Raw genomic sequence first — 25,793 nt, 5'->3', positions numbered from 1 at the left:
ACGGGCACCTAAGGTTACAATTACAGTGGATATGTTCTAGCAAATTGTCACTCTGACGAATGAAACATCTGGAAACCGGTATACGTATACATACATTCATAGATTGCGGATTTTTATGCATTTATTGCAGGAAATTTGAAAGTATAAAATTGTATAGAATGCACATAGTATGTATAATATTCAAAGTATAGTGCTTTCTATAATACTTGGCAGGTAAAACAATTTTTTATCGAATCTATACTTTTTTAATTATATCCTTAAAAATATGAATTTACATAAAAACTTGCACTCTACTCGTATTAATTTATACACATATTTGACTGCTTTAATAATTCAATTCGTGAAAACACGCATGTAATCATAGCCTAACACATTTATTTCATATAGGCAACATTAAAACCTGGCTTCATAAAATCAGTTCCCATCCCACTGGTGGGGATGACGATAGCCAGTTATCGAGGCATAGTTCGGCCACTTAACGTGACACTACTCTACATCTTCGCTCGCATTAATGTGTGCGCACTGTAATAACTTTTCTTGTTTTCTTAAGGATAACTTTTCTTACGGATTATGTCTCAAGACGACAACAAAGTTTCGTTTACGAATTATTCATATGAGATCTCGGATCTTCGGTAAGTGTGATTTACCACGTTATACTGCAATTTATATGTATCGTTGCTCCGCGAACTTGACTAAAGAAGGAACACTATTCAACTTTCGAACTTCAAGAGGGATAAAACTTTACGAGAGTATTAAAGATAACTTTTTCGGATAACGATAGATTTTGGTAAGCTGTAACATGAGATAACAGAATCTTATCTTTACATTCACTAGGTACAGAATTTAAGCGTAACGGATATGGGATAAACACTTTCGTGGTGTAGTGCGAATGCATACGTAGAGGGCATTGTTGTTTTTGGGACGTTTGGAACTCAGACATTTGAAAAGGATCAGTTGATAACAAATAAACAAGTTAGGCAATTCAATTATAACACCAACTGCACAATTCCGTGGAAATACCATGTCTTGCAATATCGACTGACATGATACGCGGAAGTTACCATGAATACGTGCCACGATTTATACGATCAATTGCCATCACGACTTTATACCATAGATATGGATTTTAGTTGGGACTAAATGATAATCAGCCAAAAATATAATTTAAAAGATTTTCTATATAAAACGTGACTGAAACAAGCTCTGGAAAAATTAAATGAATTATATGAAATTCTTTAGCGAAAGAAAGTTGCTACATTTTATTACTTCGGTACAATCAACGTTAATTAATATAGGTACTTTTCCTTATTTAGGCCAGTTTTATAAAATCAGATCAAACTTGACCTCCAATTTAATCGTTATTTGTCTGTAAACGTAATTCAGACTCACAAACTTAGATATCGAACACACAACTAACTTCATTTGAATTAACTACAAGAATAAAAATGTGACTAGCGGAACATGGTCTGTTATGTATATACATACAAATATATGCGATTAAAAGTAACTATACAATAATCACGTTTATAGATTGTACAATCATGTATTTGCAATAACATCTAGGATAAAAAATAAACTTCATTAGAAGTGGAAAAGGTATTTCTTAACATTAAATGCTATATTTTCATTGATATGATCTTCATTAGCATCATGAATAAGTTGATGTGACATAACTTTCTTCAAAGTTCCACTGTTTTAAAATGTACAGTGTACTATGTTAATATATATATAGATTATATTATATATATATTTTTTTAATTATATAATATATTTTACATCATTAAATAAAAAAAAATATATATATAATATAACACAATGTAATAATAAAATAAAATAAAAAATATATAATATTTTAAATTATTTAATATATTATATATTATTATATGTATTATTACATATTACCATATATATATATATATATATATATATATATTTATATGATATAATGTAATAATAAAATAAAAATATATAATAATATATATACATTATATAATATATATATATGTTATATTATATATGTATATATATACAACACATACACACATACATACTATATTATAAGCGCGTTCTCAGTGTAATTTTCATTCATAATTTATCAAATGCATTCTTTTACAATCTACATATATCTAATGAATAAAATGAATTTTGTAAATAATAAAGAATACTACCTATGCAATTATAGAAATAGAAAAATATACGAAGAATAAAATATACGAGAAACGGCTTTTAAAAATGAATAATGCTATTGTGTATTTTTTAAAAAATTATAATGATATGAAAATACTTTAAAAGATTTTGTTAAACATTCCATTACGTTTTTCATGTCAAATTACTTATATAACTATTCATTCTTTAACTTTTCCCTGATATTTTGCTGCTTTCTTTGTACATGCAATGAAGATAAACATAGGCAACCACATTCATGCATCAATCATGATTAAACGTGTATTGTAAATACAATTAATTGTCATGAAATATATAGGCAAACAAGAATTTGTGTAAAGCACTATATATCTGCATATGTTCGTATATTTACACTGCAATTTAATAAAAGTTTCAAAATTTAAAGTAATTGACTAAATGAATATCTTGAAATAATATTCTTATAACAAAAGTGACTTTACCGAGACATAATTTGCATTCGTAATTCAACATCGTGAAATAAAAATTAAAGATGCAAAGTAGAATTATCAAGACGAATAAAGCAGAAAATTAAAAATCATAAATATCGTCAATATTTTAGACGATTTATAAATAAAAAGATTAGATTTTGCTATGATAACGTCGCTTTTGAATAATTTATAAACAAGTAATATAATAGCCAAGTGATGATATATTGAAAAGTAATTACAAAACATGGTGCCTGTCCAAGACGCATGTTTAATTTCTCTATTAATTTAAGATACAGGGTGTTGCCGAACTGGTGGTGTAAGCCGAAAGGAAGTGAATGTACATAAAAATATAAGTCGAAAATGTAAAGTAACATTTTTCAACCTCGATTTTCTCAAAAACAAAACGTAATTTTTTTATATTATATTATTTGTTTGTTCTATATCTTTTTTCGCGCAGAATCGCCTTCTTTCCTCTTATACCACTACTTCGATAACATCCTGTATAAATGTATCGAAAATAAGACATCAATCATTTTTTTAAACATATTTCATCTATAAAAAGTATCTCTTCACTTTAATTTCTGATTAAGAAATACGAAATATGGAAAAAAGTAATTTACCGTCCTTTTGTCAGTCTGTCAATTCCAAGAAGCAAACATTCATAGACTCCTACATTTTTCATTTAGTTTGTACTAATGCATATGGAAAACATTGTAGGAAAATCATATTACAATTACGTTACTCTCGGAACGTTAAAAATGTTATAAAAAAAAAAAACGAAATTCCTTCAATCACACGAATCCAGAGGATGATTATGAAAGACCGTGGTTTTCTGATCGAATATCGAAACGTACAATGTACTGAACGGTTGGTCCTTACGTATCATCCATGTATTTCCTTACATAAGACATGAAATCTACCAATGCAGTAGACATTGATTTATCTACAACTTTTTGTGGAAGCCAGCCTTTCAAATTCGTATTAATTATCCACGTAAATCGACATTTACTCTCGTCATTAGGTAATTGTTCTGCTGCACAACAGCTTAGCTTGTTCTCGGCTCTTTAACAAAACGTTAGTACAAATAATTAGTTTTTGATGTAGCACGATCTTAAAGATGTATCTTGCAATCTTACCTGACGACGTTACTGCGATTTGGTAATGACGTAAAAGGCACTGACATTCCACTATTTATATAATAGTTACCGTACTGCACACGATGTCTTAAAATAACGAAATCACGAGCGCCAATAATGCCTCCTCCTTGGGCACTTGTGGCTTGATAAACAATATCTGTATTTTCATCAATGTCCTGATTGAGAAATCATAATTTATCATTTTAATAAATAAGTAAAAAGTAAGACATAATAAAAAGGATGTTACCTGTAACTTTTTCGACTCTGTAACGAGCCTATTCCATGACGGTGATAATTCAACTTCGTCGAATAATCTGTTCACGAGTATACCAGCTGGAGCTTCAATAGTTCCCTTAAAAAATCGTATGAAATCAATTTCACAATAAAAAATCTCCAATATATATAAACTTAATATCACATTTAAACTTACTACTATCTTTAATATTTTCCCTTCCTTAGGACGGTTTATATAAAAGATAATATCACCGTTTGACATTATATTTTGAATTTGCCAATCTTTAGATTGCAATAAATCGTGGCAAGTTTGCACTAATGCATTTGCTCTTCGTTTATAGTCCTGTATCTATAAACATTAAAGAATCGTTTAAAAAAAGACTATTAAACGTACTAATATCTTGCTAGGATTTATTATACAATTTTTGCTCACCATCTCTGTCGTGAGTTTTGGTAGAGGCTTAGGTGGAAATACTTCAGTTGCTTTTGATAAGCCCCGAGTATTACCTGATGTTCTAAAACTTTCATCCTCGTGGTCAGAATGAACTGGTGAATCCATAGGTGTAAAAAATGTACCAGGTTCGCTGGTATATTGGCGTGATTCCGAAACAACTCCACGAAGGAGCGGTTCTCTTTCATTATCCGCAAAATCTAAAATCAGTTCGAAGATTCTGTTTACTACTGATACACAACAAACATCTTAATGTTCAATAATGAAAATAATTATAAATATCGTACTTCTAAACCAATTTCTGGCTTGTGTTTCCTGAGGTAACACACGAATATCAAAGAACCAAGCCTCCACCCAAGGCAATACAAAAGATGTAAGGATAAGAAGAACTTGAAATACTGGTTGATTGCATATCGACCACTAAAAATGAAAGTGATAAAATAATAAGTCCGTTATTATAAACATTTAATGCATAAACAAAGACTTGTCACTTACATCAAAAAGAAACACTTTAGCAATTAAGAAAGCACATGTCGTGGCAGTTGTCAACTGTAACAAATCACATAGCGTTTCTTTTATACAATATCGTATATTACTATTTTACGATTAATCGCATTATAATCGTTTGCAAAATTACGATACTTACAGCTACGATAATACAATGATCCAAATGCAGCAGAGCATAGAAGAGCAACAACACGGTAAACCTGCAAATCGCTGCCATCTGAGAAGATGAAATCCTTAGAATCTCTGTTTTCGACGAAGCGAATGTCATTTTGGACATTGTTCTTCGTTCTTTTTCGAGCAGTTATCGCCATATAATTACCATGATACTTACCACTATGTCGAAGAGTGAGGTTTTTATGTGATAATGAACTATTTGATTCATGAAGGCGGACTTCAAACTCTCACCGGCAATCTAAAAATACGTTTCGGGTAAGTTGATAATATTTCATGTATGATTAAACGAACGTAAATGGAAAAACTATATTTTCTCCAATTGCGAATTAGTTGCGGTAACATGTGCAATTTACCATCGTACAAATGAGCCACATGAGGATAGTAAGCAGGAGGTCGAAGGTGACGAAGAGGCAAAAGAAGCGTCTGACGTTGGACATCCTCCCGTTATGCATGGCACCCGCGATAAGATCCTCGCTAAGGATGATATCCGGAGTTCGCGTTACATTTTGTTGAGTGTACACACTCCTATGGGAGTTTATAGATTCACTCAGCAAGGTCTCTGCGGCCGCTCTAATTTGCCTCTCGTCTTCTGCCATTCTCTACCGTATCTTTTGATATGCGCAACAGTAACCTGAAGAATAAAATTTCCAACACGGGTTAGTATTCTTTAATCACGATTAACGTTTCAAGAATAATATATCTAATGGATACTATACCTACTGGAAATATATTATTTGGGACTAATATTAGGAATTCTGCCATTGTATAATATAACGTGTTTACACGTTATATTTACATTCTGCATTTGTGCATTGCTAGACTATTGGTTTATTTAAATTATCGAATGAAAAAAAGATTATTACATATATTGATATTGGAAAAATCTATTAGTACACGACTCAGAACACTTTAAATCTATTGTACTATTCTGAGTAACTGGCTTTTATTGTCTGTTTTTTTAAATGCGCTTCGATATGCATTGTGATTCCGGAACTACGCAATAAGATATCTTTAATAAGATATCAAGTGATCGAATTGACATTCTTAAGAAATAAAAATTATACCAGCCTACAATATAAAAGTTAATAAGTACTAATAATCATGGCGATTTTTGTTTCAACTTCGCTTACATCTACAAGAAGCAAGTTCAGAATTATGTAGTTGAAAATTATATTTATAATCATTGATTTTCCTACAAGGACGTGATCATCGTGCACAAAGGCATCATCTAGTTCAATTGTCACGAACATTATTTTTCTATTTTTATATACTCGTGTACATGTGCATAATTTCGATAGCAAAGAATTATTTATTTTATTTAGATCGAAGTATTTACATTTATTGGGTTCGTTAATACAAACAAATGAATATATATTCGCATCAACTGATATCGAGTTATATACATGTGTTGTTCGATTACATACATTTTACTGAAGTCATTTTTTCGTTCATAAGCGATCACACAAAGGGAATCTCTACTTTACATGTTTTTTTACAATGATCGAAATACAAAATAAATAAGAAATGCACGAATGAATTGGACTCGTAAAAATTAAATTTTCACATTAAAATACTGGAAACAGAACTGTTAATAACTTTTTACTCTTATCGGCTATCTTACAGAAATTTGTTTGATACTTATCACGATAACGATTTTATTTATCTTTAGATATTTGTTTGAGCATGTGTTCCAAAAATTTTTTGTTACATCCGATGAATCATGTTTTTTATACCTTTTTCTTCCAGAAATAGCTTCAGTTTTTAACAAAATACACAAGTAAATTTTAAGGTCCGAAAGTACATATACGAAATGCAACAGCTGATACGGTCGATGGCCTTACTAATGCTAAGAAAACATTTCCTTAAAATATACATAGAATCATGTTTATTGTGTAAATCGTACAGTCTCCTCCATTACTGTTTTCGTAATCATAAATAAAATGCTAATAACAAAGGACCTCTCCCAGTATATTCAGCTGAATTGACGTTAACGAAACACTTTAACCTCAAACTTTATGAAGAAGCGTTCAGACCGACAGTTTGAAGATAATTGACTTCTTCCCCCAGATTTTTTAATTTAATACTATTTATAAAATTTTGGCTTATATACCTCAATTAATAAAGAATGTAAAAACTATATTGTCTTCATTAGAATAAAAAAGCATCATGAATGAATGACTTGTTTACCGTTTAGGTCTTATAGGTCTTCATAAATCCAATCGCACCAGTGAAGAATTAAGCCTTAACATATTCCACTCGCGTATCATTCCGAAGGCAAGAATTTCCAACGAAACGTTTAATTTTAAACAGCACCACTAATATTTCGAGTTTCGTTGTACAGAGATAAATATTTGCAAATCTAGCAATTTATCTACATGAGTTGCACATAAATTTTTTACTATATGGACAGCGGTGGCGCCATGTGATGGAGATGAACATAGTGACATCTTTCGATGTTTTTCTACGAGAAGAAGTTAATTTATCTGCGTATAAAAAATAATATTTACTGAATGTATTTTAATATTTAGATTAATATTTTCGTATTTGTAATTAGTACTAACATAGATGAGGTAATATAGGCAGCACAGAATGGATCTAGAAAACTGTGTATTCTGTTGTCTCACATCTCGGGGGATTCTAGTGTCATTTCCAACATTACCGACACAACGTAAATAAGATTAGAACACCGACGACATACAATATTTTTTCGTGTTCCACGTTTTGAAGATTCTTCTATTCAATAATTTAGTATTTAAAAGCATTAAACAAAGGCTCTTTTAATTTTTCGTTTTAAATTAGACAATGTATCTTTGTATAAAAAGGGCGCACAATGGGTGTTACGACCGTTCGCGGAGAGACGCGATCGCGAGGAAAGCGCGTCAGCGGGAGGCGTAAATTCTCGCTACGATTCAGAAAATCGACGCCGCGAATTAGTCGTTCCTCTGTGTCTGTTAAGATGACAGAGGTGGTTAGTTGAGATTAACACTGAATTAACAGAGCTAACAAAAATTATATATTTGACAATATATATATAAACCGTGACGGCTCGCTCGCGACACTGCGATGCCACGAGCGACGGTTAGGAATAACGGCCTCTGGAAAGCCATGTGGCGTAACAATGGGCTTAGTCTAGATGCACATGAACATTATAAAAGATAATTATACGAACTGAGCAAATAAACAATTGATTAGAACTTTTACGTATAAACAATATTTTTGTTCCTTTATTCTTAATAAATACAATTTCATAAAAATTCACTGATATTACATTTACATGTACATTACGTATATTGATTTTATTACTGCTATTCATTGGAATATGGTTTACATTAACTTATACATGTACATAATTATATTGCAGAATGTAAAGCGTAATAAAATTATAGTAGTCTTTGAGAAATTGTACATATATATCAAATCAAATGCGGTTTATAAAATTTCAAAACATTCTGAGATATAAAAGTACAACTTCCACATACTGTGAAATCCTTGTTAATCTTCAATACATCAAAACTGTTGATACTTAAACTATTTCCCACCTTCTTAAATTAAATCAAAACTACATTTTTATTCAAAATAAATACTTATCAATCTGGAAGGGTTAATGCTCGTAAAGAATCTTCAGGATAAGTTTCCAATATTGCAGTAGTTCCAAAATTGAATGGTACTGCTATGCCACCATCAAGGACTAAACCAGCATCGTAACATTGTGATATTACTGTTAACTTATTACAAAATCCACGAGGTTGCAGACACTTTGGTGTAGGCCACATACTATTTACCATCATATCCCTTACAGAATAACACAATTTTGATTCCTCTAAAATACAAATATTATATTATATTAATATTAGATTATATATACATATTTTATTCCAACTTTTTTTACTTAATACAATATTATACTTACCCGCATGAAAAGGTAAACCAGCATTGAAAGTAGAAGAGATTTTTTCAATTTCTTCATTGTCAATTTGTTTTTTATCTAAAAGGCTCAGTATTTCTTTTACTATTTGTGGACTAACAGTATTTATAGATCTATACCAAGATGTTGATCCTGTTCCTGTACTGACACACAAGCCAGAACTTCTTACCAAATGATATTTCTCTTCATTATTTAAATTTATGAGTAAATTACTTATTCTAGCAGAAAGTATTTCTGCGATAAATACCTAGATGTTAAAAAAATGTTAAATTTAAATCCATAATCATTAAAAAAACACATGATTTATTTGCGTGTAACTTACTTCATTTAATGCCAACCAAGGTAAACGTCTTTTTTTTGGTAACTTATTTGATATTTCCTGCTTCAAATCTTGCCTGTAAAATCTGCAATAGTAAAACATTTTTGTAATGTATGATGTCTTAAAATTTGTTATATGAAAAGTGATTCTCTCTCTATTAATTTATTACTTTTCTTCACCTACAACGCGACCTTTTTCATGCGTGTGGAAAGGAGGGTCCCAAATATTATCTCCCTTTATCGTCGTACGAATTCTTCGTCTCATTACTACGTTGTAGTGACCTGCTTTTAGCATTTCGAAAATTTCAGGTATCCTTGTCGTATATTTCGGAGATAACATAAGATACCCTTCCGATCTTTCCGGGAATGAATTAATACCAATTATTGGTTTCTTGTCATCGAATATCATATTTGACGCCAACAGAAACGTCCCATCGCCACCAATCGGAAGAATTAAATCAGCCCAAATAAAATTTGATCTGTCTAGATTTTCTCTTATAGAACATACATAAACATAACAATCAGGATAAAAACAGCGCTAGTTTAACAAATATTTAACTCAACAAAGATTTATAGAATAAGAATTACGTATTTTTACCTATTTATTATTTTATATTCTATATTCAGTTTCTTCAAGACTTCAATTACTTGATTTTTTACATGTTTGGTTGCTATATGACTAGCTATCATTGTATCATAATCAGAACCCCTTTCCAATAATTTCAACTTTAATTGTTCGTCACTCAAGTTTGGTTCTCGTATTTTTTCAAAATGATATCGCGACAATTTTGCCACAATGAGCACTCGCTTCGGTACAAAGTTCGATTCACTTCGGAGGAATAACCTAAGATTATTGGAAGCATTGTACTTATGCGGTTGTAAAAATTGCACAGCTCCTAGAAAAATATAAAGTGTAAATTAAATTATCGGTCGATTTTCTAAAAACACCAAAATAATAAATAATGTATTCGAACAACCATCAAATATTTCATTTTGATTTTTATAAGAAATATCAAATTATATAACATTTACGTACATATTTTTTTATTCTTATGGCTTTATTTATTAGCTTCATGTGTAGAAAGTACATATTCACAGTACTATTACATTTTTATGTCTCCCATTATTATTAATGAGACCGTTGATTGACGGATGATTAATATCCAATTACTCTTGTGTTTGAAATCGTTCAAAATAAAATATATACTAAAGTTATTATTAGAATTTGTTTTTTGTTTTGCGAATTTTCATTGGAGCTTGTTGACATTACGTATCATCACCAATGGAATTAAATTCTACTGATAATAATAATTGACTTACTGGCAGATCTTCTTCGAAGATGGTTGAGAGTCGTCATCGCATGCTGCTTAAAAAATTGATAGACGAAATGCGACCAAATAATACAAAACAAAGCAATATTAAGCACGTTAAAACGTTTCTAACCTGCCCACTGGCACGAACGGTAAATACTACACCTATAATGACATATGTACACGTGTGAGTTAGCATACATATATATATGGTAGTATGACAGGCGTAAATTTTCAGAGGCTAGTACGGCGAACGCGGGAAATACAAATGCGTATGATTTTTCTTTTCATTGATAAAATAATAGTTTATTAAATTTAGTGATTAATTGAAAGAAATGTTACTAAGCGTGAAAGTTAAAATTGCATAGTTAACACGTCCTATCTTAATAATCCTATCTATAACGCCGAAGCGCTATCACTTATTTTAAAATAATATATACCATAATATCATAATGTCCATGTAATATGAAGATATCTCAGTGAAAACAAATTAGTTAAGTATTTTAGGTTGCATTTAGAGTATTTCAGAATATTACTTTTATATTAAAAGTATTACAAATTTTACGATTATGACTCTTTTAAATTTAAATATATACTTGAACTGACCACTATGTGTCACGTGCCATTGATAAGTCTAGTTCCGGTCACTAATTCGCCATAGTATTTAACACGTTAAAGAAGATGTATTAAAGAAAATGTTTTAAAGAAAGTGTGTCAAATGAAATGTATTAAAAAAAAAAAGTTGGAAATGCTTCGATGTCTATTCATATTGATATGAAAAAGCCACTGACAAAATACAAAGTAATAAGAGATAACTTGAAAGAACGTTTCCATTTCTAAACTCAAACATTTTGAAATAATTGAGAAAAAAAGATTTCACTGTACAGATACACGCTTCGCTTACACTTTATTAATTCATTTGCAATACATTAATTAAGTCTGTTTAAATAGCATCGAGGCTACCTACTGTATGCCTTCGTTTATATTATAGACAATCATCTAGCTTAAACACACACTCTGGCTTCCAATAATCTCTTTTTCTCGTTCTCTCACTCTCACTCATTCCTTTTCTTTCGTTCTCTCTTCGTGTTCTCCTTTCTCACTTGCGCAATTTTTAATTTCTCTTTAATCGGTTCCATTATCGATATCGTTTATCGTTATTGTTATTACCATTGTCATTATCATTATACCATATAATATATCATAAGATCGACATTAAAAACTAAAATTCGTATAAAAAGCGTCGTTATTCATACTAACAATGTAACTGTACTATTTAAATAATAATTGAATCTTAAAAAATTATTTGTTCTTGTTGTTATTGGTGGTGTATCTGAATGTATGAGATGTCTAATGCATCGACTATAATACGAGGGTGCAAGGCGTGCATAAAGTGATGTACACACATGTTTCACGCATACGTTTACGTCGACTTGCATTCTAAGAACGTTTGGTAAGATCGCGAAATGCCCCGACAATGCGCTCACGTATCAAAATATATTAACGTTATATATTTTACATTATTTATCATTGTGGAAACCAACGATCGTCCCAAAGAAGAAAAATACCGAGACGTACATATATTGATCGATTTGGAAAAATAAACAAATTAGTTGGAAAATGATATAGTCATTTAATATAATCGTAATGACTGAAAATAAAATTAAAACGTGATGATAAAAAACGCGCGTTTTTACTCGTTACGATCTTACTGTTACCGATCGTTCTTAGACTATGTCAGGACGACAATACATCCATTTTGCCGCCATTATTCAGCCGCACCCTGCATATTTCGTTAGCCGTCATTCACGTTGTAGTCGTTTTCACGCGGCATTTTATAATCTAGCTAATACTTTTACATACTACAAATTTTTAGCACATATCACTACGGCCGAACCACTTCTCTCTCTCTCTCTCTCTCTCTCGCTCGCTCGCTCGCTCTCTTTCTTTCTCTATTCTCTTTTTAACCTTTGTTATTACATAATTATCCGCTATTACGAGCAATAATGTACATCAATTACATAAAAAACAAGATATCATTAATGTTCTTGTGTTAATCGTTTTATCGTCGTGCGATGGTCACATTTGCGAAGGTACCGCGGCTTATCTAATAATTCCAAGACTTACTACCGACACCATCATTCATACGTAGCATGTTCTTACATCGCCCTGTCGCACGATATCCGTTTCGAAACGCGTTTGAGTTGTTTCATCGTCCCGGGTACACTGCGTGTGAGATATTACATTATTGTAATCCTATCGAGAAATCGATTATCGCTTAAAAAACTCGCGTTATTATTACGAACAATTAAACTCGAGGTCCTGTCGGAACTCGACGCGGATAAAATTCAACGACGCTTACATTTCACAGTGTAACGCTACGCACCATGTAGGATAAAACTGCTTTAATTTGTTTAAAAAAGAAAAAAAAAAGAACGTGAACATGATAGTCCATTGGCTTGCTTTAAAATTTATAACTTTTGTCTTTCTTCGTTAAAAGCGACTGCCATTCAACGCATACAATTGTACTTGTTCACTCTAAGGTAAATGGTAAATTTTCAATTCATATTGCTTTCATATATGATATTTGAATCCGAATGATATCATTTGAGTTACCGTAGCACTCTAGTTTCAGCCATGCTAAATCAAATTTATTAAAACGTACTTAATCAACAAAAACCATTCACTTTCAGACTTTAACAGACTACATTTTCCGACATTCATATATTTTATTTCGTCCTATGTCTTATAGGTTTAATTCTCTCTTGCAAATTACTTATCAAGTTTCCTTTGACATAGGTAAAGAGATTTACATTTCTTTTTATAAAAATTCACGTCGAGTTATTAAGATGCTCTATCTGTGTGCAATCATTCAATCAAATAAGCCTCATTTCCGTTCACCCATGATTCAAACATAAATAAATAAGGTAAAAAGCGAATTAATAAAAAGAAAGGGGCAAAGAATCCGTGGAATGGCATTAACTCCGTCCTTAATTGGAAGATTGACTTTGTCATTCTGTTGTATATCTTACTGTACAGCAAATGTTACCCTTATCGTGCTGACGTTTTCGTGGGCAGAAGTGTTGCGTGTGTGTTGCATGTTCGTGTGACGTGACTATCTATATAGTATACATATACACTATATTCATATTTATACATTTATATTTATATTTATATATATTTATATATATTTATATATACCTCTTCTTTTCACATTCATTACTTTGCAAAATATTTCTTTTGCCGACACGCCGGCACTAAGCCCGTATAATACAATCATAAATTACATTCTTGTTCGCTTAGGCAAAAATTTACTCGTTTTACTCAGTAAGTACAGTGACCATCTGCATTGTGTTTCATTTCTATTCGGGGAGCAGGGAGTTTGGAGGCTTCGAACGAGTAGATGCGTTCCCATACATGGGTGTTTTTAGTCGCGCCGATCTTAAGAAGCTCCGAATCACAAAATGTAATCTATATCGTAAAGTCTCTGTCACGGCTTCCGGCCATGATAAGTTTTATAACTTCTCTCATGATCCTACTAACAATCCTTATGTTGCTCGTTAAACGTAAGTTGATTTTCGTTCAGCAGAGGCATCTCGACGAATATATATATATATATAATTCTTGCAACATCGCGGTTTTTTTTTTTTTCTTTAGTTCGCCGTTGATGCTACAGAAAGGGGAAGTACGGGCCGTCAAAGACGTTCGCCACCATTAGATTAGTTTCGAGTATTAAGGTATGTGTGTATTTAGAATGAGAGAAGCAGCCACGCGAGCGTCGATCACGGGTGAGTAACGAGTACATAAGATGAGGAGAGGCGAATGTGTAACACGTACGTAACGCGACGCATACGAAGATGTACCCGTATTCGTGGACTTCCTATTACTGTTTTTGTTTTCTCTCTATTAGTATTAAAGTTGTTCGGTCAGCCGCTAGAACGAGGCCGACGGAGCACAGAGAAAACAGGACTCGCCGTTAGTCTCTTGGACGATTCCTAATGATACTCTATATCGAGGGATCTATTCTCTAGTAGTAGAAGTGGGCAAAACTGTTGCAGGTGTTGCGAGAGCGAACCGAGCCTCAGCTATGCGTTTGTGGGTGTGGAGGTGGTGCGCCAGTAATCTCGGTCCAACGCATTTCGAAGAAACTGCGCATCCCGTGTCCAGCCTTCCCCACGGGACTGTCATCCTCGTTGAATACCTCGCAGTTGATGAACATCTGTCTGACATCGGCGCAAAACTCATCGCGAGACTTGTACCTGTATCGAGAAGCACTCTTTGGAACATATTCGGCAATTTTCCAATTTGTTCGGATTGAAGCTGACGATCACGTTAGAGCTTTTTTCTAGAGATCTTAGGTGAACTGTTTACTTTTTTTTTTTTATGTTTAGGGAAAGAGGCATTTCTAAATAGAGAGTACGTTCAATTAACTAGTAGTCGTTGGTACGCGTGTAACTTACACGGAGTCCTGCAATTTCTTCTTGATCGTACTGAGATCCATGGGTGTTTTAATAATTTTCTTGTAGGTAGGAAACTGTTTGGTGTTCACCGGCAAGAGGAACGGCCAGGCCTCGTCCTGTTGCTCCAACTGTTCGAGTAGCACCTTACAAGGAGCCAACTCTCGTTGCTGTTTCTTCGTGAGCGTCCTATTGTTTCCCTCCTTCCGTGGCGAAGCAGTTGGGGTTGCCGGTTCCGATGAACTGACGTCCTCTACGTGTGTGTTCGATGCCGTTGACGGCGTTGGACTGCGACGCAAAACAACAGAAATTATTTGCACGTTTATCTTTCTCGTTTGCAGGAGGTTTTTCCGTCATAAAAGCTTCTGGACGAATGCATTAAGACTCGAGCGTGTTTTTTCTGCTTGAGACGGGTACGTTGTTCTCGATGGAACATTTCGTCTTTCTGACTCTTTGTCTTTCGTTTTATTCGGTCTCCCTTTTTTCTCTCTCGCCGTTTTTTGCCCTTCTATGGTTTATTATTATTATTATTATTATTATTATTATTGTTATTGTTATTATTATTATTATTATTAATATTATACATTTTCGAGTAATCATAGAACCTGAAGGCAGCACTACCGTTACGACGAATTTTCTAAGAAAATACCCATCCCATACTTGATGATCGTAACACGCTGTACAAAGTACAGGGTGTCCCCCGACGAGAAGGGACCTGACGCTATGGTATATTCACAGGGTATCGATGATTGCTTTTTTAGTTAGTAGAAGAACAACATTAACTACGATTAACCTATCGTGGAACACCCTGTATGGAGTAAATACTTCTTTACAACAATAACTTTCGACGAGTATGTACGATACGAGTCGAGGATATAAGTCGGTATAATCGCATGAGAGCAGTGTATACTTTCTATGTTCGTTCGTTTTAAAGCAGTTTTTTTGTTTCATATTCGATCGGAAATTGTTTGTTTATCGTATACGTTCGCTGAACAATGTTATAATTATTGAGTCATGGTTTCGTAGGTGTTTTCCCTACTGTATACTTCGTATGAAACGTTGTTAAATCAGCAAGTTGACAATGTTTGGTTTTTTAACGTAATCACCTAGCTGGTGGATGATCAGAACTTTCACTTTCTCTGGTGCCTGCCCCTTTGGTATGACTCCTTCGACTACTATTTCTCTTCTTTGGTTGTTTACTGTGGCAATTAGAACAATACCATTTACCCCTTGGCATCTGAAAATATCAAGTATACACGTGAATCAAGCAGATAAAGATATTTTATTCAAGGAAAGCCTCGGTACATTCTGTGGTTTGTAAACAATAGATAAAATGATTTCTTACTTTTGGCATAACAGGATTGTGGCAGTCAGTGTGATAAGCCCGTGGACAGAGTTCACATAGCACTAAATTTTTACCAACCCTCTTTCCACATACCAAACAGTTTCGTTCCCCTGTAGCTTTGTTCATGCATTCGTGACAATACCTAAGATATTTACAATCGTTTAATTACAAAACGAGTTTTTACTATTTCTTGCACGTTTAAGATACAATTTCTTACCAGTCACCATCAGGAATGTTTTCCATTTTTGGACGGAAACAATAAGTATGATAGCCGCGGTCACAACCATCACACAGTAATAGTTTGTCTTCGTTATCTCCGCTATGACAGAACTGACAATTCTGTAACAGAAAAAGACAATTTTCCAATTTAAAATGTTAAAACACATTGCTCGGGGTAAATCAATTTTAATGTTTCAGCGTTTTATTATTCAAGCATTTAAAGCTGAACCCCATGGATGCAATAAATGTTAGTAAGCAAAGAATACAATAAATAAGTGGGATAAATCAACATTCAGGAATATTTAATTAACGAAATTAGAGTAAAGCATTTTAATTCCGTTCGCGTCGTGCATATCGTCATTGTTATAATTTAGTATGTGATTAAGATTGAGTATATTGAGAATCGGGATAAAAGAATAATAGATATATTTCGATGTTTAGATTATGCATATAGTATAAAGTTGTTATAACTAAACATCGAAGCTACTCTACAAAAGGAAAAATATGAAGCAATAAAGGAAAAAATGAGTAGATGATAAGCGGCGTATTTTCTTGCATGCTACCGTTACGTTAGACTCTAACCACCATTAAACTTGTTAACGTATTATTCATTTTTCAAATTATGGCAATTTAAAGTAATTTGGTTTGTAAGTTTAGAATTGATAAAATATCAAACTATCTCAAATAGCAATGATGAAAGCATATCAAATAATTTAATTTTTCTATATTTGATTTTTCGCTAATTTACAACTATGGCTGCCGCATTATTCGCACTTATAAAAAATTACCATTAATTCGTATTTAACTTCCTTACAATGTATGTTCGTATGTAAATATGTATATTATTGGAAAATACCACGGTAAGAGCATTTCGTTTGACTGAACGTTTACCAATCATCATCGAAAGCGATAATGTTCTCTGTGGTTCACTGTGCAAGGAAGGACGAAAGAGTCACGCAGGAAGTAAAAAGGATACTTTGGTTAGTAAGTTAGTGCGAATACCCACAGAGGCCTGAGAAGTAGTCAATAGCTGATTGTATTGAGTGGTAGCTTTGAGTGAGACGCAGCGGTTTCGTAGCTTGACGCAGACCGAGTTTCTAGCTGGTGTTAGACTCACAGCCTTCATGATGCTCTTGTCCCAAGCGATGCTGGCCTCCAACATATAAAGCGCCATGGCGAGCTGAGCGGACGTGTGTGCTCGAGCCGTTGCTTCTCGCCAGTTGTTCAGCCCTCTTGGAGTTGTTTCTTCTTGAGGTATCGGGGTCTGATTGCTCTGATCCGAATTATTCGAATTTGCGTTCGCAGCGGCCGCTTGTTCTGCCTTTAAGGCCGCTAGATTTGGATCTCCAGTACTATAATTTAAAATGAAATATTTAAATTTGAAATACAGACGGAAAAGCATTTAAATTTTCGAATAATATTGAACTAAAATAACTAGGATATGTAAGGCCTAAGTACTAGTAGATAGTCTTACCAAACGCCTAACGGTGGTTTTAAGTATCTCCTTTCAATAGCTGCTTCCAGGGATAGTAACCTTTGTCGAGCTTGTTCAACCGCGCTAATTTTCTCCATTTCGTTCAGTTTCTCAATTTCTTCTGCCTCTTCAGTTCCTGCTCGTGGAGGTAACTTCCAGCCTTTGATCTGCATGCTGGCATTTGCGACTTTATCTTCTAGAGCCTCGACTTGTTCCAACAGCTGCGCATCTACCCGTAACGCGACTTGTTCACTCCAGTCAGCCGGGTTGTCCGGTTTTGGAATCGGTGTGTCAGGTTCGTCTGGCGTCGCTTGAAGTTCGGTAGCAGTCAGGTTACCAGGGTCCACGTTGATCTTGCCCGTAACAGCTAGGAAAGATTCCATGGTCGCCCACGTTGTACGTTTTAGTTCCTTCTCGCGAACACCGCGAGAATGAAGGTGCTCCAATAGTTCTTGAAACGTGTCTACGTCCGTTATTCTCCACCAACCATATCTCAAGTCTAAATATGAACGAAGAGAGACGTTAGCCTTAAGAATTTATCTTAAACATAACTTTTAGTTACGTCTTTTAGCTAGAGTTCTAGCATATGTTACTTACCTTTTGGTACTGGTTTGGCTTCTCCAGGGGGTGGTAAACCATGCACTTTCAAATACTCAAGTTGCGCTGCCTCGTCTTGAGTCAAAATCAAAGGAGCTGGACTGTCACACCTGTCGTAATTTGGACTAGCCGGCGGAGGGAACACTGGTATTCTCAGTTCGGTTGGTTCGGCTATTCCAAATATTTGCTTGGTACTTGGTCCTGGAGTATCGCAAGTCTCGCGAGGTAGAATCGAGAACCAATTGGACTCGTTGCTATTATCTGGAATTATTAGCGCAAAGCGCATTAATAAAACGTCTTTAATAATACTTTACATCAACAGTAAATGGAGACAATCTTACTAGATATAAAGGTGCCGTTTAATTCTTTTCCATTATGAAGATTGTTAACATGGTTGAACTTATCACCGTTTGGAATTGTTTCGACGATTTTATCTTCCATTATCTTCACCGCTGGTTTCGTGTCTTCATCTGCTTCGTCGTTCTCCTTCTTCGTCTCTTCCTTGATATCGACATCCATACTAACTATCTCTGTTTCTTGTTTAATCTCTTCAGACGTGACGTTGGTCTTCGCATCGGTCATCGAACTATCCAAATCATTCTTTTTCTCTTCCTTCATGTTCGCCAAATTCTCGCAGTTTTGCATAGGTTCTTTCTTGCAATTAACATCTTCAATTTCAGATTTCGTTTTATCCGCCAAAGGCTTGACGTCGGCCTCTTGCTCGCTCGAATTGAATTTCTTCTCCTTCTTTACGTCGTTAGGAGCTTCGTTCTCGCGATTCTCGACTTTGGTGTCCTCCTGCTTCGTTTCTGATTTTTCCTCCATCGACACGTTTTTGTACTTTTCGTCCAGTTCAGCTTGCAACTCTAGGATTTCTGGTTCAGCGCTTTCCATAGCTTCGACGAAGATGCCACCAGCGCATGCCAGCTCCCAGTATCTTCTCCAGTATCTGTCTTGCCCAAATATATGTGCTCGTAGCTGTTTCGAGGAGCTGTTCAATTTCTGCAACTGTTCTTCTGACTGTTTCAACAGTTTATCCAATTTTTTACCCAGCTCTTCGCCGGACAGATTTTTATCCTCCTCCTAAGTCACGCACAAGATAATTAAACCATCTTTCACAATAGAGCAATCAACTGTATTTTATTAAATTGTAATTTATCGAACTATATAATTTACCTCCTCGGGCTGAGTTCCTTCGCTCTCATTCTCAGACATGTCTTCAACCTCGTCTTCGTGATGAATTTCATCAGGAGTGGGTGTCGTTCCCACTGCTGTCGACGTCGTGTTACCCTCCTCGTCAACCTCTTTCTTCTCGATCGTAATAGTATCTCCAGTTTTGTTAACGATCACGCCAACTGCTTCCATTCGAACCTTTCGACTATGCAGCTGCCTCAATCTACAAAAAAAAAAAATGGAAAAGAATCAATCATTATCACAAAGATACGCAGTATCTGGACACCTTCTTACCTTTAACCAAATGCATTTTAATTACAAGATTACCGATAAATCAAATCGCAATGATTTTATTCTTCATAATCACTATTGTGATTTTATAGTAGTATCATTACTGTAGTAATATCATTGATCTGACAAAATGTTTTCTAATAGGTAATGTAAATTTATAGTCTAACGATTCCTTGGAAAGTTAATAAGTGTTGCTTCTAACCAATGATTTATCATTAATTTACATACGTTGTAAAAATTCAAAGCAAAGTTACTACAAAGCGACCAAATCATTTGAATATTTAAGATAGTATAAATTACATAAAGGTATAGTAAGACCAGGTGGGTAGTATACATCAAAGTATTACCATAAGAAAGTACTTACTTCCTAATTTTTGTATCCAACACAAATCTCTCTTTCCTCAATTGAGCCACCGTCTCCAAGCTACCCTCGATCTGTCTGATCACAGCCTTGTTCTGCAATAGCTCGTTGCAGAGAAACCCGAGCATCTGCGCCTTATGCGTGGGATTCAAGGCCAGGAACGGTTTGTCCCTCAGCCTCTCGGACATCTTCCATGTTTCGTTGTTGTGTAAGTGTTCGTAGAACTGGGCGTTCTTGCCTGAACAGGTCGAGGCATAGTCACCGCCATTCTGATGATGATCTGCGAATTTCTTGTCGCGTTCTCGTTCCAGACATACTCCTGTCAAAGCCTTCACTTCTCCTGTAGCGTTCGCGTATAAGTAGATTCGTAAGACTTCGCTGATGTTAGCGTGCGTTATATCAGCTTGACGTAAACTTTGACCAAGACCGGTTGTGTGCCTTGCTGGCTGAGGGATGCCCGGGTCCTCGATCGCGCATACTAACAGATGTGTCATCACGGAAAGGAGTTCTTCCTCGGCTTCCTCGTCGTTTAGCAGCGCAAGTTGAAGGCTTTTTAGGCTTGGGAGCGATTCCATATCTGAGTGAGTGAAGATTATATGACCATTAAATTTTAACAGAATTATGTGCGATTAATACTCACGAATAAAAGATTGCCAATGATTTCGATCGGTAATGCTTCAATGATTCATCTACTTCTAACATTAGAATTGTCTAAAATCTTTTTCCACATAGAATTCAAAGTGATGATCGATAATAAATTTATCAATTATTCGTTCTCCTATTCTAAAGCTCCAAAAGTAGAATACAATATGACTTGTATGTATGCAAATTTTGAAAGACGTGGAGGTCATGTGTTTGGTTAATCTGGTATTAGAACCAACGGAGATTAAAGTATAAAACTTGTAACCAAAGGAATCAAAGTGACAGATACATAAAAATACATAAAAATCTACATATTTCGTCAAGAAATCGTGAACTGGTCGTTTGATCAGCCTGAAAGTTCTAGTGTCGAGAACAAATTGTTCAGCATCCTAATGAAGAAGGAAGCAAAGTAACGGAAGTTCACGTGGTAAATCAGTAATCAATTTTAGAGAAATGATTGCAAATAAAAGACCACCATAACCAATAAACAATTGAACCCACCGAAGCCTAAAGTCTCGCCGAAATTATGCAGAAATTCGAACACCATCACGATGTCTGCGAACGCCTGACCGGACAGCTTGAGACCAGGTAGTCGTTTCAATTCTGGCAGTGGTCTGTGATCTGAAAACAGAGAAACACCTTGTGTCACAGAAACTCCATAATCGAGGAACAAAAGCTTGACAGAGACGTACCCGTTAGCTCCATGTCCTCGACAGGCTTTCTGATCTGTTCGATCAGTTCCATCTCAACCTTCCTCTGTTCAGCTCGTTTCTCCTTCGTCGCTATTCTCTCGGCTCTCGCCTCTAACCGTTTCTTCTCTCTTTCCTCCATTTTTCGCCGATTTTCCAATGCTCGAACCAACGCCATGTGCTGTCTCCTTCGTTCTCTCTCCTAAAGTATTCGAGGAAAGGAATTTAACGAAGGAAGGGCATAAAATAGAACAGAGAGCGTCCCATGCAGAGAAGATTGTTCTTAAAAGATCTCGTTAGAAGCACAACTTTGACACGCACGGACTACGACAAACTCTATGACCGTTTCCAAAGATACTGGTTTCAGAGAAAGCTACAAACTCGATAGCGGCAATTCGACTTTTGGTTTTGTTCAAAAATACCGTGCACAAAACTCTTCTTTTACCCAACCATACTGTTCGATGTTTCGACTACTATTTTTCGAATGATCACTGCGCTTTGATGTCCACACAGTGTTCTATTTAGTATAATATTTCTTGTCCAATTTTCTACATATTTCATTCGTTATTTTGTTATTATTACGTGAGATGCAAGCATCTGAATTTTATATCGATATGAACGAAGCGAGAAAGAAGCGTCTTAGGATGCAAAATGACTGATATCACGGTGACGGGGTATAAACATCGTTACCGAGGGACTGGTTAGTGAACGTGGATCTCTCGAAAAGCATTAGTGTCGTTCGCGTGGCGAAATTATTTTTCAAATGCGATTTCAATCATCGATAACTCGTGGCAGATGTAAGATTCTTGACGAGAAACCGACGAGTCTGGGAGTGCAGATTAATTTCAACTAGTGATGCACAAGTGAACCTGATAACTTTGAACTCGTCAGCCGGTCTACCTTTCCGCTACTCATCGTTTAGCTAGCTATCGATCAAATCTTACCATATTGCAATTATACAATTTGCCATAATTAAGCTCGATGAAACGATAATAAAGCTTAATACGGCTATCTGCAAATTTGACAAATTATCGGCTTAGGAACAGGTATTGTACGTAGGTATTAAGATTTAATCGATCGATCGTCGGACTAAGGATCCATAAGGATTTATTTTTTATCCCCTGCTTTTTTCATGCAGACAGTGACGAGTTTAAAGTTGGTGAAAATTCGATTCGTTCCGTTTTAACACGTTGACTGCCATGACACCCGTATTCGGGTGTCAGCAAAGTTTCTGGTCAGACCACGTAACCCATATTCGGGTGTCGTTTATTTGGCTACTTGCGAAAGATCGTCGTAGGTGTTTGAAAAGATATTCCATAATAACAAAACTGTCGAATTGTTATAAAAGTAATACGAAAATGGTTTGTTATAAAAGTAATACGAAAATGGTTTCTTAAAAAAATTATTTAGAATGTAAAACTTTAAGGCATTCTATACATAGCTGAGGTTGGTCGGGACAATTTGGACAATAAGTTGTTGTTTTCTTCAAATTCTTTCGTGCCTTTGTTCGGTCCATTCGACGTCTTTTATTTGCATAACATAGTTTGCATACGCGTCTAATGCTTCTTCCGAAATCATAAGCCTCGTAAAAGCTTTCTTTTTCACTGCTATCTGACTCGCTAAGAAATAAGTTTTCAATTTTTCTTCTCGACATTGTAACGAATTAGGGCAGAGATTTTAAGTTATACCGTTCGTTGCTCGGCCAAGATTCAAACTGATTTTGTAGAAAGTGGAGAAATGAGAAACAAATTCGAAGGAATTGAAACAAAAGAAACGAGAGGTAAGACCACCGGATGAGCGACTCGCATTATGAAAATATCGGCGGGAGTACCGAGCAGAGAACGCTTGGTACTGCTGCACGCGTGGCCTGACGGAGATTTTTTTAAAAACAGGCGTGGCAGTCAACGTGTTAAGGAAGTCATTTTAAACTAGATTGGGTATGAGACATACCAGCTCGACGGTGTAGAGCATCTCGCGCTGCTTGGTGAGCTCCTGCATGTACATCTGCGGCACAAAACATATCCACAGTCCACCAGTGCTCAAACTAACTTTACGCGCTCAAAACTAACAGTACATCTTGGTTTCTTTGACGCGTCTTATGATCACGTTGGAAAATTACATTTTTAACGAGAAATCAATTTTCAGGTGCCTTTCTAAGAATTTCTTTTTAAAATCGTATAGAAAAGACTGTCTGACATCTGTGTCCATCATAGTGACCAGTTCGCGATTGTTATCAAGGTTGATCGAGGACATTTTGAAATATTTCTTGTTGGAAAAAAACGTAGTTTGAATCGTAATTACGTTACGTTCAAGTAGATCGTCTAATTCCATACCGTAGCTACGTCAAGACCAAAATCACGCCTGTGTCACAAACGAACGGAAACGGAAACTCAAGGCAACCATAGAGATGCGGCAGTGCGCCGCGAAATCTACGTTCAAGAAACCACAGAGACGAAATTACAGTGCTACATCACAGAAACTAAAAAAAAAAAAAAAAAGCAAACACATATGTAACAGGACCGCGTGACGTAGCGTGTGTCTGTGGAAATGACGAGATAACCGAGAACTTTGCATCTCCTCACCGTCGTGTAGCTTTGCTTTCGTATGAAAATCAAAGTCAAATGAAGTAACTTTTAAAATAAATAAACAAATGAAGAGAAACAAATGAAGGAAAACAAAAATACAGTACAAAAAAAAAAAAAAAACCGAAAGAGATGTAAAAATTTCAATGAAAAACGAAATCTATAAAAGTGACGATCAATGAATGCTTAATTGAAATTAAAAAAAAAAAAAAGAAATAAAAATATGATAAAAGTGAAAAATGAACAGATAACATAATTCAGTATTTAATTGCTTAGCAGATTAGTAAATGGAGAGACGAATGGACGTAAGCTGATCGTATAGGTGAAAAATATATAAAAAAACAGAAGCTAATATCTCTACGAAAGAAATAAAAACACTCGCACACACACACACACACCATCTATTCTACAGCAATGAGACGATACGCGAGAATGATCTTTGAAAATGATAGGAAATTTGCTTCCACTCACCTGTTCTTTCAACATAACCGCCTGCTGCCGCTTCAGTTCTCGTTCCTGGGAAATCACAAGAGAATTCTCGTAGTCATTTTTCTCTCGTTCGTTAATTATCGTTCTTCTAAAAAGCAACTAACGAAGCTGCCGAGACGCGAGTATTTTCGCGCGGGACGAAATAACGAAACGATAGGAAGGAAGAAAAAGAGAGATAAAATGAAAGAAACTGGGGAGGGGAAGAACGGAGGAGACGCGAAACGTGTGATCGTTCAACGAGCAAAAAGGAAATTCGCCCGGCTAAATTGTTAACGACAAACTACATTCCGCTTTGAGAACAACTTTCCGCGCCGATGGAACGCCAATTTCGTCCCGCGAATTAACAATAACTGGCTTTTTAAATGCTACATTTTTTGAAATACGCGAAAATACAGGATAATTTTATAAAATTCCTAGTCGACTCCATAGCGGAAAGCAAGAGCCGAGTAACAAGTTGGAATTTAATTTATCGTTAAATAAAGCGTAGCTCGAATAGAGTTAGGCAATGTCAGGGTCGGGGGGTTTTTTTTTTTCTAATTTTAATAAATTGCAGAGACGGCATAAAATAACGCGGGGGTGGGGCGAAGCGGGACGTTACAGTTTAGAGAAATCAGGCTAACGTGTAACAACGATTTTAGGATTACCTGTTGCTTCCGTTGTTGCTCTTCTAGTCGTATCTTCTCCACCTCTTCCTGCCGTTTTTTCCGAGCCTGCGCACATGCCATATACACACGTCACTCGCATCCATCATTATTTTTTTGGAGGGTCAAACTTATACAATCATTTCTGCTTAATTTGATTTCTTAT

At 35.0% G+C, this 25,793-nt stretch overlaps 3 protein-coding genes across 26 annotated transcripts in view; all 3 read right to left on the bottom strand.

The window, feature by feature from the left end:
* Positions 1 to 2,493: 2,493 nt before the first annotated feature.
* Positions 2,494 to 8,161, bottom strand: LOC122565813 (steroidogenic acute regulatory protein-like). The gene is made up of 12 exons (XM_043722178.1): positions 7,676 to 8,161; positions 7,302 to 7,575; positions 5,468 to 5,745; positions 5,272 to 5,352; positions 5,080 to 5,157; positions 4,929 to 4,982; positions 4,721 to 4,853; positions 4,416 to 4,633; positions 4,179 to 4,331; positions 3,996 to 4,100; positions 3,749 to 3,924; positions 2,494 to 3,674 (listed from the first exon to the last, which is right to left on the bottom strand). Exons 3-12 carry the CDS (start codon positions 5,708 to 5,710, stop codon positions 3,488 to 3,490), a joined length of 1,428 nt encoding a protein of 475 aa, XP_043578113.1. The 5' UTR covers positions 5,711 to 5,745; positions 7,302 to 7,575; positions 7,676 to 8,161; the 3' UTR covers positions 2,494 to 3,487.
* A 148-nt stretch (positions 8,162 to 8,309) lies between these two features.
* Positions 8,310 to 10,835, bottom strand: LOC122565816 (NAD kinase 2, mitochondrial-like). 3 transcript variants are annotated; one of them, XM_043722202.1, is made up of 7 exons: positions 10,678 to 10,820; positions 10,394 to 10,529; positions 9,956 to 10,253; positions 9,528 to 9,851; positions 9,362 to 9,443; positions 9,025 to 9,286; positions 8,310 to 8,934 (listed from the first exon to the last, which is right to left on the bottom strand). In XM_043722202.1, exons 3-7 carry the CDS (start codon positions 10,045 to 10,047, stop codon positions 8,702 to 8,704), a joined length of 993 nt encoding a protein of 330 aa, XP_043578137.1. In that variant the 5' UTR covers positions 10,048 to 10,253; positions 10,394 to 10,529; positions 10,678 to 10,820; the 3' UTR covers positions 8,310 to 8,701. The 3 variants fall into 3 exon arrangements, with proteins under 3 accessions (XP_043578137.1, XP_043578144.1, XP_043578128.1); XM_043722209.1 differs by having other exon boundaries at positions 10,394 to 10,563; positions 10,678 to 10,797; XM_043722193.1 differs by lacking the exon at positions 10,394 to 10,529 and having other exon boundaries at positions 10,678 to 10,835.
* A 714-nt stretch (positions 10,836 to 11,549) lies between these two features.
* LOC122570392 (bromodomain adjacent to zinc finger domain protein 2B-like) overlaps positions 11,550 to 25,793 on the bottom strand; it is a 225,839-nt gene continuing 211,595 nt past the window's right edge. For 13 of the 22 annotated variants that reach the window (XM_043732668.1, XM_043732641.1, XM_043732781.1 and 10 more), the window contains 16 exons: positions 25,631 to 25,696; positions 24,969 to 25,013; positions 23,866 to 23,919; positions 21,919 to 22,117; positions 21,728 to 21,847; positions 20,588 to 21,161; positions 19,936 to 20,155; positions 19,101 to 19,842; positions 18,760 to 19,020; positions 18,163 to 18,661; positions 17,695 to 18,040; positions 16,687 to 16,808; positions 16,470 to 16,611; positions 16,231 to 16,361; positions 15,128 to 15,412; positions 11,550 to 14,926 (listed from right to left, as the gene is read on the bottom strand). In XM_043732668.1, coding sequence (XP_043588603.1) covers positions 14,749 to 14,926; positions 15,128 to 15,412; positions 16,231 to 16,361; positions 16,470 to 16,611; positions 16,687 to 16,808; positions 17,695 to 18,040; positions 18,163 to 18,661; positions 18,760 to 19,020; positions 19,101 to 19,842; positions 19,936 to 20,155; positions 20,588 to 21,161; positions 21,728 to 21,847; positions 21,919 to 22,117; positions 23,866 to 23,919; positions 24,969 to 25,013; positions 25,631 to 25,696 — 3,984 coding nt within the window. In that variant the 3' untranslated portion in view covers positions 11,550 to 14,748. The remainder of the gene's footprint in view (positions 14,927 to 15,127; positions 15,413 to 16,230; positions 16,362 to 16,469; positions 16,612 to 16,686; positions 16,809 to 17,694; positions 18,041 to 18,162; positions 18,662 to 18,759; positions 19,021 to 19,100; positions 19,843 to 19,935; positions 20,156 to 20,587; positions 21,162 to 21,727; positions 21,848 to 21,918; positions 22,118 to 23,865; positions 23,920 to 24,968; positions 25,014 to 25,630; positions 25,697 to 25,793) is intronic. The other 9 variants (XM_043732762.1, XM_043732817.1, XM_043732744.1 and 6 more) reach the window with 6 other exon arrangements.

Source organism: Bombus pyrosoma, linkage group LG1, assembly GCF_014825855.1.
Source record: "Bombus pyrosoma isolate SC7728 linkage group LG1, ASM1482585v1, whole genome shotgun sequence".
In the NCBI taxonomy this organism is placed as follows: domain Eukaryota; kingdom Metazoa; phylum Arthropoda; class Insecta; order Hymenoptera; family Apidae; genus Bombus; species Bombus pyrosoma.
The sequence above is the reverse complement of the archived record's forward strand: the minus strand, read 5'-3'. Positions and strand labels throughout refer to the sequence as shown.

Excerpts from the sequence above, each read along its gene's own strand:
- LOC122565813 (XM_043722178.1), bottom strand. The coding sequence starts at position 5,710 with ATGGCAGAAGACGAGAGGCAAATTAGAGCGGCCGCAGAGACCTTGCTG. Across the intron at positions 5,158-5,271 it reads CCTCACTCTTCGACATAGTG|ATGGCAGCGATTTGCAGGTT; the intron begins GTAAGTATCATG and ends TCATCTTCTCAG. Across the intron at positions 4,854-4,928 it reads CTAAAGTGTTTCTTTTTGAT|TGGTCGATATGCAATCAACC; the intron begins GTAAGTGACAAG and ends TTTCATTTTTAG.
- LOC122565816 (XM_043722193.1), bottom strand. The coding sequence starts at position 10,714 with ATGACGACTCTCAACCATCTTCGAAGAAGATCTGCCA. Across the intron at positions 9,287-9,361 it reads CTTGGTTGGCATTAAATGAA|GTATTTATCGCAGAAATACT; the intron begins GTAAGTTACACG and ends TTTAACATCTAG. Across the intron at positions 8,935-9,024 it reads TGGTTTACCTTTTCATGCGG|AGGAATCAAAATTGTGTTAT; the intron begins GTAAGTATAATA and ends TTTGTATTTTAG.